The sequence below is a fragment of the Hyla sarda genome, chromosome 7 (genome assembly GCF_029499605.1).
Source record: "Hyla sarda isolate aHylSar1 chromosome 7, aHylSar1.hap1, whole genome shotgun sequence".
NCBI lineage: Eukaryota > Metazoa > Chordata > Amphibia > Anura > Hylidae > Hyla > Hyla sarda.
The window spans coordinates 17666759-17680209 of NC_079195.1; the positions used below are offsets into that span (position 1 = coordinate 17666759).

Sequence of the window (13451 nt, forward strand, 5' to 3'; positions counted from 1 at the left end):
GATGGGGGGACACTGATCACACACAGGGGAGGATGGGGGGACACTGATCACACACAGGGGAGGATGGGGGGACACTGATCACACACAGGGGAGGAGGGGGGGTGGACACTGATCATACACAGGGGTGGAGGGGAGGGGGGACACTGATCACACACAGGGGAGGAGGGGGGACACTGATCACACACATGGGAGGAGGGGGGGACACTGATCACACACAGGGGAGGAGGAGGGGGGACACTGCTCATACACAGGGGAGGAGGGGGGACACTGCTCATACACAGGGGAGGAGGGGGGACACTGATCACACACAGGGGGGGGAGGAGGGGGGACACTGATCACACACAGGGGGGGGAGGAGGGGGGACACTGATCACACACAGGGGGGGGAGGAGGGGGGACACTGATCACACACAGGGGAGGAGGAGGGGGGACACTGACCACACACAGGGGAGGAGGAGGGGGACACTCATCACACACAGGGGGGAGGAGGGGGGACACTGATCACACACAGGGGAGGAGGAGGGGGGACACTGATCACACACAGGGGAGGAGGAGGGGGGACACTGATCACACACAGGGGAGGAGGAGGGGGGACACTGATCACACACAGGGGGGAGGAGGGGGGACACTGATCACACACAGGGGGGGGAGGAGGGGGGACACTGATCACACACAGGGGTGGAGGGGGGACACTGATCACACACAGGGGTGGAGGGGGGACACTGATCACACACAGGGGAGGAGGGGGGGACACTGATCACACACAGGGGAGGAGGAGGGGGGACACTGATCACACACAGGGGAGGAGGAGGGGGGACACTGATCACACACAGGGGAGGAGGAGGGGGGACACTGATCACACACAGGGGAGGAGGAGGGGGGACACTGATCACACACAGGGGGGGGAGGGGGGACACTGATCACACACAGGGGGGGGGAGGGGGGACACTGATCACACACAGGGGAGGAGGGGGGACACTGATCACACACAGGGGTGGAGGGGGGACACTGATCACACACAGGGGAGGAGGAGGGGGGACACTGATCACACACAGGGGAGGAGGAGGGGGGACACTGATCACACACAGGGGAGGAGGAGGGGGGACACTGATCACACACAGGGGAGGAGGAGGGGGGACACTGATCACACACAGGGGAGGAGGAGGGGGGACACTGATCACACACAGGGGAGGAGGAGGGGGGACACTGATCACACACAGGGGAGGAGGAGGGGGGACACTGATCACACACAGGGGAGGAGGAGGGGGGACACTGATCACACACAGGGGAGGAGGGGGGGGACACTGATCACACACAGGGGAGGAGGGGGGGGACACTGATCACACACAGGGGAGGAGGGGGGGGGACACTGATCACACACAGGGGAGGAGGGGGGGGGACACTGATCACACACAGGGGTGGAGGGGGGACACTGATCACACACAGGGGTGGAGGGGGGACACTGATCACACACAGGGGAGGAGGGGGGGACACTGATCACACACAGGGGAGGAGGAGGGGGGACACTGATCACACACAGGGGAGGAGGAGGGGGGACACTGATCACACACAGGGGAGGAGGAGGGGGGACACTGATCACACACAGGGGAGGAGGGGGGGACACTGATCACACACAGGGGAGGAGGGGGGGACACTGATCACACACAGGGGAGGAGGGGGGGACACTGATCACACACAGGGGAGGAGGGGGGGACACTGATCACACACAGGGGAGGAGGGGGGGACACTGATCACACACAGGGGAGGAGGGGGGGACACTGATCACACACAGGGGAGGAGGGGGGGACACTGATCACACACAGGGGAGGAGGGGGGGACACTGATCACACACAGGGGAGGAGGGGGGGACACTGATCACACACAGGGGAGGAGGGGGGGACACTGATCACACACAGGGGAGGAGGGGGGGACACTGATCACACACAGGGGAGGAGGGGGGGACACTGATCACACACAGGGGAGGAGGGGGGGACACTGATCACACACAGGGGAGGAGGGGGGGACACTGATCACACACAGGGGAGGAGGGGGGACACTGATCACACACAGGGGAGGAGGGGGGGACACTGATCACACACAGGGGAGGAGGGGGGGGGCACTGATCACACACAGGGGAGGAGGGGGGGGGGACACTCATCACACACAGGGGGGGAGGAGGGGGGACACTGATCACACACAGGGGAGGAGGGGGGACACTGATCACACACAGGGGAGGAGGAGGGGGGGACACTGATCACACACAGGGGAGACACTGATCACACACAGGGGAGGAGGAGGGGGGGACACTGATCACACACAGGGGAGGAGGGGGGGGGGACACTGATCACACACAGGGGAGGACAGGGTATTGGGTGTAGACTGCTCGAGCCCAGGCTCGGGGCCCTCATCCCCCTGGTTTATCGCTGTCCGCTGCCCTCCTCCCCCCGGCCCATAACACGCTGCACCCACAGAGACACCGCACAGGGGAGGCCGGGGTTACACGCACCATCATGTTGTTGTTATTCCTCCGCCCGTCTCCTTGCTCTGCCATCCGCCGCCATCCTCCTCCTCCTCTCCGCCTCCTCCTCCGCTCTGCGACGCATGACGTCACCGCGCTCCCCTCCCTCCGACTCACGTGATCGGCTGTCACTAAGCCACACCTACAGCTGATCACGTGGTGGCCGTCACTCCGCACTCTCGCGTGATCCACGTTCTTTGTCGCGATGTTGCTGTTTGGTTTGAATAAACTTTATTGCAAGTGCAGCACATTTCATTCTGCTTCAACATGGAATGTGTCGTATACCCCTGCGAAGCTTTTCTGATGGTGAAAATAGTTCCCTGAGAGAAGATAGAGATTCTATGATCGTGCAAGAGTTTATATTCCACAATGCGACTCCGTACAGATATGACTACACATCCCAGAGTGCAGAGCGCGGACGTGATGACGTCACCAGTTACTAAGTAACAGAGGTTTGTGGGATTTATATCCTTAGCTGCTGCTCTACGAAGGTAAATATATATGTATCGGGGGAGAAATAATATTCCGCGTCTCCGTCTGTATCACCCTGTACCCCAAGTGTTATCATCCTGTACCCCAAGTGTTATTATCCTGTACCCCAAGTGTCATCATCCTGTACCCCAAAGTGTTATCATCCTGTACCCCAAGTGTTATCATCCTGTACCCCAAGTGTTATTATCCTGTACCCCAAGTGTTATCATCCTGTACCCCAAGTGTTATTCTCCTGTACCCCAAGTGTTATCATCCTGTACCCCAAGTGTTATCATCCTGTACCCCAAGTGTCATTATCCTGTACCCCAAGTGTTATCATCCTGTACCCCAAGTGTCATCATCCTGTACCCCAAGTGTTATCATCCTGTACCCCAAGTGTTATTATCCTGTACCCCAAGTGTTATTATCCTGTACCCCAAGTGTTATCATCCTGTACCCCAAGTGTTATTATCCTGTACCCCAAGTGTTATTATCCTGTACCCCAAGTGTTATTATCCTGTACCCCAAGTGTTATCATCCTGTACCCCAAGTGTTATCATCCTGTACCCCAAGTGTTATCATCCTGTACCCCAAGTGTTATCATCCTGTACCCCAAGTGTTATCCTGTACCCCAAGTGTCATCATCCTGTACCCCAAGTGTTATCATCCTGTACCCCAAGTGTTATCATCCTGTACCCCAAGTGTTATCATCCTGTACCCCAAGTGTTATTATCCTGTACCCCAAGTGTTATCATCCTGTACCCCAAGTGTTATCATCCTGTACCCCAAGTGTCATCATCCTGTACCCCAAGTGTCATCATCCTGTACCCCAAGTGTTATCATCCTGTACCCCAAGTGATATCATCCTGTACCCCAAGTGTTATTATCCTGTACCCCAAGTGTCATCATCCTGTACCCCAAAGTGTTATCATCCTGTACCCCAAGTGTTATCATCCTGTACCCCAAGTGTTATCATCCTGTACCCCAAGTGTTATCATCCTGTACCCCAAGTGTTATCATCCTGTACCCCAAGTGTTATTATCCTGTACCCCAAGTGTTATCATCCTGTACCCCAAGTGTCATCATCCTGTACCCCAAAGTGTTATCATCCTGTACCCCAAGTGTTATCATCCTGTACCCCAAGTGTTATTATCCTGTACCCCAAGTGTTATCATCCTGTACCCCAAGTGTTATCATCCTGTACCCCAAGTGTTATTATCCTGTACCCCAAGTGTTATTATCCTGTACCCCAAGTGTTATTATCCTGTACCCCAAGTGTTATCATCCTGTACCCCAAGTGTTATCATCCTGTACCCCAAGTGTTATCATCCTGTACCCCAAGTGTTATCCTGTACCCCAAGTGTCATCATCCTGTACCCCAAGTGTTATCCTGTACCCCAAGTGTTATCATCCTGTACCCCAAGTGTTATTATCCTGTACCCCAAGTGTTATCATCCTGTACCCCAAGTGTTATCATCCTGTACCCCAAGTGTTATCATCCTGTACCCCAAGTGTTATTATCCTGTACCCCAAGTGTTATTATCCTGTACCCCAAGTGTTATTATCCTGTATCCCAAGTGTTATCATCCTGTACCCCAAGTGTCATTATCCTGTACCCCAAGTGTTATCATCCTGTACCCCAAGTGTTATCATCCTGTACCCCAAGTGTTATCATCCTGTACCCCAAGTGTTATTATCCTGTACCCCAAGTGTTATTATCCTGTACCCCAAGTGTTATCATCCTGTACCCCAAGTGTTATTATCCTGTACCCCAAGTGTTATTATCCTGTACCCCAAGTGTTATTATCCTGTACCCCAAGTGTTATCATCCTGTACCCCAAGTGTTATCATCCTGTACCCCAAGTGTTATCATCCTGTACCCCAAGTGTTATCATCCTGTACCCCAAGTGTTATCCTGTACCCCAAGTGTCATCATCCTGTACCCCAAGTGTTATCATCCTGTACCCCAAGTGTTATTATCCTGTACCCCAAGTGTTATCATCCTGTACCCCAAGTGTTATCATCCTGTACCCCAAGTGTTATCATCCTGTACCCCAAGTGTTATTATCCTGTACCCCAAGTGTTATTATCCTGTACCCCAAGTGTTATTATCCTGTATCCCAAGTGTTATCATCCTGTACCCCAAGTGTCATTATCCTGTACCCCAAGTGTTATTATCCTGTACCCCAAGTGTTATCGTCCTGTACCCCAAGTGTTATTGTCCTGTACCCCGTGTGTCATCGTCCTGTACCCCAAGTGTTATCATCCTGTACCCCAAGTGTTATCATCCTGTACCCCAAGTGTTATCATCCTGTACCCCAAGTGTTATTATCCTGTACCCCAAGTGTTATCATCCTGTACCCCAAGTGCTATCATCCTGTACCCCAAGTGTTATCATCCTGTACCCCAAGTGTTATCATCCTGTACCCCGAGTGTTGTCATCCTGTACCCCGAGTGTTGTCATCCTGTACCCCGAGTGTCGTCATCCTGTACCCCAAGTGTTATCATCCTGTACCCCAAGTGTTATTATCCTGTACCCCAAGTGTTATCATCCTGTACCCCAAGTGTTATCATCCTGTACCCCAAGTGTTATCATCCTGTACCCCAAGTGTTATCATCCTGTACCCCAAGTGTTATTATCCTGTACCCCAAGTGTTATTATCCTGTACCCCAAGTGTTATTATCCTGTACCCCAAGTGTCATCATCCTGTACCCCGAGTGTCATCATCCTGTACCCCAAGTGTTATCATCCTGTACCCCGAGTGTTGTCATCCTGTACCCCAAGTGTAATTATCCTGTACCCCAAGTGTTATTATCCTGTACCCCAAGTGTTATTATCCTGTACCCCAAGTGTTATTATCCTGTACCCCAAGTGTTATTATCCTGTACCCCAAGTGTTATTATCCTGTACCCCAAGTGTTATTATCCTGTACCCCAAGTGTTATCATCCTGTACCCCAAGTTAGGGTGGGTTCACACCACGTTTTGTACTTACGGTTCCCGTATACGGCTGGGAGGAGGAGGGGGGGCCGGGCTTTATCGCGGCGCCCGCACTTAGCCGTATTGGGCAACCGTATTTAATGCATGTCTATGAGCCGACCGGAGTGAACCGCAGCCTCTGGTCGGCTTTGTTTTCGGCCGTATGCAGTTTCCCGACCGTAGGCAAAAACGCGGTCGACCACGTTTTTGCCTGCGGTCGGGAAACCGCATACGGCTGAAAACGCAGCCGGCTGGAGGCTGCGGTTCACTCCGGTCGGCTCATAGACATGCATTAAATACGGTTGCCCAATACGGCTAAGTGCGGGCGCCGCGATAAAGCCCGGCCCCCCCTCCTCCTCCCAGCCGTATACGGGAACCGTAAGTACAAAACGTGGTGTGAACCCACCCTTATCATCCTGTACCCCACGTGTTATTGTGTCATTATTCTGCGCTGATCCTGAGCTCTCCCCTTTATGTATCCTGATACACTCATTGCTTTATGTCTGAAGAGGTTTAATGTAAATATTATTATTGTATCATTGAGAAGTTCTGAAGCTTTTTGATAGATTTTTCAGACCTCCAGAGATTTGCTTCGTCAGGTCAATTGGATTTGTCAGGACCCAGTTGTGCTTCGACCTGTTTTGGGTCCATTTAGGGGGAAAAAAAAAAAAGAGACAAATGGACATAGAATTGGACGGAGCACAACGGCAGCGTGATCTGTTTTTTACACAATGATACATCCGGAGGGAGATTGATAACTGTGCAGAGGAAACATTACTGAGTAACCAATCAGATCGCTAATTTCATTTATCAGAGGCCTTTTCAGAAATCAAAGAAGCGATCTGATTGGTTGCTATGGGCAACTCCGCAGCCTTTCCTCTGGACAGGTCTTGATCAATATCCCCCCTTTCTTTACAACTACAGTAACCCCCCCCCCCCCCCCCCGACCTACGATGGCCCCGACATACGATCATTTCAACATACGATGCTTTTGTATGTCGGGGCCATCGCATAAACGGCTATCCGGCAGCGCAGACTGCTTCAGCTGCCACCGGATAGCCGTTTACGGTGCCCCGTGTGGTCCGCTGACGATCACTTACCTGTCCTCGGGGCTCCGGCGCGTCCTCTTCGGGATCCCCTGCATCGTTGGCGCTCTCCATCAACGTCATCACGTCACTGCGCATGCCGTCCTGTCATCCAATAGGAGCGGCGTGTGTAGCGACGTGATGGCGGCGACGGAGAGCGAGGATGCCGGGGAAGCAGAGGCCTTGCCGGAGCGTCAGGGATGCGGCGACAGCAATGGAGGGCGACATCCAGGGCAGCGGTGACGAGCGGTGCCGGTCCGGAGCGGCGGGGACAGGTGAGTACAACTTTCTCTACCAGTGGTCTTCAACCTGCGGACCTCCAGATGTTGCAAAACTACAACTCCCAGCATGCCCGGACAGCCGTTGGCTGTCCGGGCATGCTGGGTGTTGTAGTTTTGCAACATCTGGAGGTCCGCAGGTTGTAGACCGCTGTCCTATACTTTACATTGCACGGATCCCTCAACATACGATGGTTTCAACAAACGATGGTCCATTTGGAACGGATTACCATCATATGTTGAGGAACCACTGTACATTGTAACAATCTTTCAGAACAGGAGTGCTCCGCCCACAGAGTATTGTCTAGACTGGATACAATTGTAACAAACTAGAAGTTTTATGCATAAAAAAAGATGGTTTCTATTTAGTGACAGCAAACAGAGATCTGGTATTTTCTGCTCTAGTATTGCAGAGATCCTCTGGTGATACACAGTGATACAAAGCAGTCACATCATATCCACAACATGCACTGAACTCCATCCCTCTGTCACTTACCTCCTAGAACAGGTCCTGAGCAGGTCGGCGTCCTTCCTCCATCTATCCACAATGCCAGAGGTGAAGTCTATGTTCCGGGAGGTGCTCCCTAAACAAGGTGAGTGCACGCGTTTTACTAGGATTTATACAGCGACTCTCCCATCCGAAGACAACATCATAAAATGTATCACAGCAGGGACTCCGACATTAAAAGGAACAGGATTAACACACTGGGGAAGACTTACAAAATCGTGTCATAGGGTGCATTGAATTTTGAGGTCAAGTAGGCCTAAAAGTGTCAAAAGCGCAAAATAAATTATTATAAACAAAAAGTTAAAAAAAAAAAAATTTTTGTTATTTTATTTTTTAACTTTTGCAAAGTAAAAACTAGGGATGTAAGAAAAAATCGATTCGCGCGATTATCGCGATTTTTCACTTCGCGATACTGAATCGCTCATATCCAGCATGCGGTGCTCTGCAGTCTGTATGGAGCGGGCTCCGGACTCCTGCCCGCTCCATACTCTGCAGCCGGGGGCCGCCGCTAATAGCCAGCATGCGACGATCGCCGCGGCTGGCTATTAAGCCTTTAGATCGCCGCTGTCAAAGCTGACAGCGGCGTCTAAAGGGATCGGTGAATGCTCCCTGGTGGGCTAGTGGGGTGGATCGCCCCCCTGAGCGCGATCGCGAGGGGGCGATCCACTATGGAGGTAGCCGGAGGGCTTACCTCTGCTTCCCTGCTCTCCGTGGCTCTGTCATTGATAGATCCTGGCTGGACCAGGCTCTATCAATGGATCGCAGATCAGTGGAGTTCAATAGAACTCTATTCATCTGTCTGAGGAATCTAATGATTCCTCCTAAAATTTTAACCCCTTAAGGACCGGGCGTTTTTCGGTTTTTTCGTTTTTTCCTCCTTACCTTTAAAAAATCATAACTCTTAAAATTTTGCACCTAAGAATCTGTATTATGGCTTATTTTTTGCGCCACTAATTCTACTTTGTAATGATATCAGTCCTTTTACCCAAAAATCTACGGTGAAACGGGGAAAAAAATCAATGTGTGACAAAATTGAAAAAATACAGACATTTTTTAACTTTTGGGGGCTTCCGTTTCTACGTAGTAAATTTTTCGGTAAAAATGACACCTTATCTTTATTCTCTAGGTCCATACGGTTAAAATGATATTTGTATTACTACTGAAAAAAATCACAGATACATGCAGGAAAATGTATACGTTTAAAATTGTCATTTTCTGACCCCTATAACTTTTTTATTTTTCAGTGTTCAGGGCGCTATAAGGGCTCATTTTTTGCGCCGTGATCTGAAGTTTTTGTCGGTACCATTTTTTCATTGATCTGACTTTTTGATCGCTTTTTATTAATCTTTTCATGATAGAGAAAGTGACCAAAAATACGCTATTTTGGAATTTTTTTGCGCGTACGCCATTGACCGTGCAGTTTAATTAGCGGTATATTTTTTATAAATTGGACATTTTTTATTTACACTGTTTTTTATTATTGGAAATGCCGGGTGATTCAAACTTTTATTAGGGGAAAGGATAATTCAAAGGGTTAATGATTTTTTTACACTTTTCTTTTGCAATATTATAGCTCCCATAGGGGGCTATAACATTGCATTTACTGATCTTTAACTGTGTTCAATGCATCTCTATAGGAATGCATTGATCAGTGTTTTCGGCGATTGAATGCTCAATCCTGGATCTCAGGCTTGAAGCATTCAATCGGCGATCTGACTGCAGGAAGGAAGGTAAGAAGACCTCCTCCTGTGCTACAGCTGTTCGGGATGCTGCGATTATACCGCGGCGATCCCGAACAGCTCCCTGAGCTAACCGGCAACTTTCACTTTTAGCCACGTGGCTCAGCTTTGAGCGCGCGGCTAAAGGGTTAACCGTGATCAGTGCCGCGCGCTATTAGAGGCATAGCATAGCTGACCCTGGGCCACACCTCTCTGACACTCATAGACGCTATAAAAAGGTTTCTTTTTTTTTTCTTCTAATTGGTATAAAGCAGTCAAATCTAAAAGTAAACGTATGCCTTACATATGCTGGGTGCCTCCAGCTGTTGCAAAACTACAACTCCCAGCATGACAGATGCACTTTACATGCTATAGCTACCATGCAGTTCCAGTTCGCACCTAATACAAATAAATGGTAGAATAGTTTCTTTTTTTTTTTTTTTTTTTTTGGGGGGGGGGGGGGGGGATTTGCATCGTACCCATCCAAATAATGTTTTTTTTTACAATACATTATTTGTACCCCTTAATGTTGCCATTACATATACAATTTGTTTCTTTTGTTTCGTACCAATCCAAATAAAATGTAAAAAAAATATATATATTTTTCTTCCAATACATTACTCATACCCCTAAATGTTGCTCTCTGCTGCCAACTCTGTTTGCGTCAGGAACTGTTCAAAGCAGGAAAGGTTTGCTGTGGGGATTTGCTCCTGCTCTGGACAGTTCCTGTCACGGACAGAGGTGTTAGCAGAGAGCACTGTGGTCAGACTGGAAAGAACTACACAAGTTCCTCTGTAGCATACAGCAGCTTATAAGTACTGGTAGGATTAAGATTTTTATATAGAAGTAATTTACAAATCTGTTTAACTTTCCACACCAGTTGATTTGAAAACATTTTTTTTCCACCGAAGTACCCCTTTAATGGGTTTTCTGCCATCTTCATAACTTCTTCCTCTTTGATACAGCCTTCCTATGATGCCACTAGCGTTTTATTGATAAGAGAAGAAAGGCCTCATCACCTTAAAGGGTACTCCGCTGCTCAGCGTTTGGAACAAACTGTTCCGAACGCTGGAGCCGGCGCCGGGAGCTTGTGATGTCATAGCCCCACCCCCTCATGAAGTCACGCTTCGCCCCCTCAATGCAAGTCTATGGGAGGGGGCGTGACTGCCGTCACGCCCCCTCCCATAGACGTGCATTGAGGGGGCAGGGTTATGACGTCACGCGCTGCCAGCTTGGGTGTTCGGAACAGTTTGTAGCGTAGTACCCTTTTAAATACGAACAAAAGATGTCCAGCGCGGATGTCAAGCAATACGAATGTTATTCAGCCATAACGCTAAGTAATGAGAGGTGACGCGTTTCGGCCGCAATCAACGGCCTTAGTCTTAAGGCCGTTGATTGCGTCCGAAACGCGTCACCTGTCATTACTTAGCGTTATGGCTGAATAACATATTCGTATTGCTTGACATCCGCGCTGGACATCTTTTGTTTGTATTACTAATGAATGAACCAAGGTCCGGTTCTGTCCGAGACGCGGGAGGGGCGACCGAGTGAGCTGTGCCGCACCTGCTATACTTACCCCTTTAAATGTATCAAGTGATAGATTAGTGACATAGATATCATGAAGATCCATGTAGAAGGAATGAGTTGGCAACTCACTTGCGTGTGAACAGCTTTATTCCACGAGATTAGGTGCATGCAGGTGCATACAAGCAGAGCAACGTTTTGCCAAGCGCTTCTTCCGGCTCACTCCTGAGTGAGCCGGAAGAAGCACTTGGCGAAACGTTGCTCTGCTTGTATGCACCTGCATGCACCTAATCTGTTGCTGTTCACACGCAAGTGAGTTGCCATCTCATTCCTTCTACATTGGATGTTGTATTGGACTGTTTCTTTTTGAAGATGTAGCACCACTTGCAGCAATACCCGAGTCTGTACGTTTTCAAGCAGGATCTTGCGGTAGCATTAAATTTTGGAGGCTTGCTTGTACAGGAGTAGTGCCAGCAATCCTCACTGTTTGGACATAGCTATCATGAAGACAGCGCAACCCGTGTCGCAGCTGAAATCACTGTGTAACCTTATTCTGCTGCCGTATCAAACAGATGCGGTTTATCATTTTTGTACATTTTATTTATTTTTAGGGCAACTGTGTGTTGAAGATGTCCCAACCATGGTGATGTGCAAACCAAAACTGTTACCCCTTAAATCAGTCACCCTGACAAAGCTGGAAAAGATGCAGCGAGATGCCCAAGAGACAGTCAGGCAGCAGGAAACGGCTCAGAGGAACCTGCCTGAAACCCAACCGTGAGCCATGTGGATGCAGCATCACAACGGCCACTAGTCTCTACAGTCCATGTACACATTTGTCTGCTGATATATAGTTTTGTTCATACTCCTTTCTGTAAGTTATGTATTGCTATTAAAGGCTCCTGTGTCTATTTTAGATGTAAAAGTGGGAAGAGGTTATTATTCTGAGCGGTATTCTCACAAAGGCAAAGTTAACCTTGTCCTATCCAGATGATATTGGCTGAACAAGGTCTCAGTGGATGAATTTTTTTGTCTCTACTAGCTCTCACTTTTAGGCTGGGTTCACACTACGGTTTGTAACTATGGTTCCCGTATACGGCTGGGAGGAGGGGTGGGCGGGGCTTAATCGCGGCGCCCGCACTCAGCCGTATTCGGGAACCGTAGTTAATGTATGTCTATGAGCCGACCGGAGTGAACCGCAGCCTCCGGTCGGCTGCGTTTTCGGCTGTATGCGGTTTCCCGACCACAGGCAAAAACATGGTCGACCACGTTTTTGCCTGCGGTCGGGAAACCTCATACAGCCGAAAACGCAGCCAACCGGAGGCTGCGGTTCACTCCGTTCGGCTTATAAACATACATTAACTACGGTTCCCGAATACGGCTGAGTGCGGGCGCCGCGATTAAGCCCCGCCCACCCCTCCTCCCAGCCGTATACGGGAACCATAGTTACAAACCGTAGTGTGAACCCAGCCTTATTTTCCCTAATGTCTTTCTGTGCCGTAATGATATACCTGAAAGCTTCTGCAAAGGAAAATCTTAGGAACATCTGATTATCTTAGGCTAGGTTCATACTGCGTATAGGGGATGCCGTCACAGCTATTCGTTAACCCCTTAAGGACCCGGCCATTTTTTTGCACATCTGACAACTTTCACTTTAAACATTAATAACTCTGGGATGCTTTTACCTTTCATTCTGATTCCGAGAGTTTTTTCGTGACATATTCTACTTTATGTTAGTGGTAATATTTTGTCGATACTTGTATCATTTCTTGGTGAAAAATTCCAAAATGTTATGAAAAATATTGAAAATTTAGCATTTTTCTAACTTTGAAGCTCTCTGCTTGTAAGGAAATTGGACATTCCAAATAAATTATATATTGATTCACATATACAATAGGTCTACTTTATGTTTGCATCATAAAGTTGACGTGTTTTTACTTTTGGAAGACATTAGAGGGCTTTAAAATTCAGCAGCAATTTTCCAATTTTTCACAAAATTTTCAAAATCGGGATTTTTCATGGACCAGTTCAGGTTTGAAGTGGATTTGAAGTGCTTTCATTTTAGAAATACCCCATAAATTACCCCATTATAAAAACTGCACCCCTCAAAGTATTCAAAATGACATTCAGTAAGTATGTTAACCCTTAAGGTGTATCACAGGAATAGCAGCAAAGTGAAGGAGAAAATTCAAAATCTTAATTTTTTACACTCGTTCTTGTAGACCCAGTTTTTGAATTTTTACAAGGGGTAAAAGGAGAAAAATCCTCTCAAAATTTGTAACCCAATTTCTCTCGATTAAGGAAATACCTCATGTGTATGTCAAGTGTTCGGCGGGCACACTTTTTGTTAAAGGCGAATGTGTAAATGAAAAAAA

General features: G+C 48.8%; 2 protein-coding genes across 4 annotated transcripts in view; one reads left to right on the plus strand and one right to left on the minus strand.

Annotated features, from left to right (window-relative positions):
* The window catches only part of SHOC2 (SHOC2 leucine rich repeat scaffold protein), a gene marked incomplete in the record, with an annotated part of 68778 nt that extends 66119 nt beyond the window's left edge, over positions 1-2659 (minus strand). The window contains 1 exon segment of the mRNA XM_056529473.1: positions 2560-2659.
* A 153-nt stretch (positions 2660-2812) lies between these two features.
* Positions 2813-12001, plus strand: BBIP1 (BBSome interacting protein 1). Of its 3 annotated transcripts, none has more exons than XM_056529475.1 (3): positions 2813-2969; positions 7833-7922; positions 11691-12001. In XM_056529475.1, exons 2-3 carry the CDS (start codon positions 7877-7879, stop codon positions 11855-11857), a joined length of 213 nt encoding a protein of 70 aa, XP_056385450.1. In that variant the 5' UTR covers positions 2813-2969; positions 7833-7876; the 3' UTR covers positions 11858-12001. The 3 variants fall into 3 exon arrangements, with proteins under 3 accessions (XP_056385450.1, XP_056385449.1, XP_056385451.1); XM_056529474.1 differs by having other exon boundaries at positions 2865-3008; XM_056529476.1 differs by having other exon boundaries at positions 2875-3008; positions 7838-7922.
* The last annotated feature ends 1450 nt before the right edge of the window (positions 12002-13451 follow it).

Coding starts and splice junctions, on each gene's coding strand:
- BBIP1 (XM_056529475.1), top strand. CDS start 7,877: ATGCCAGAGGTGAAGTCTATGTTCCGGGAGGTGCTCCCTAAACAAG. Junction 7,923..11,690: donor GGAGGTGCTCCCTAAACAAG/GTGAGTGCACGC, acceptor ATTTATTTTTAG/GGCAACTGTGTGTTGAAGAT.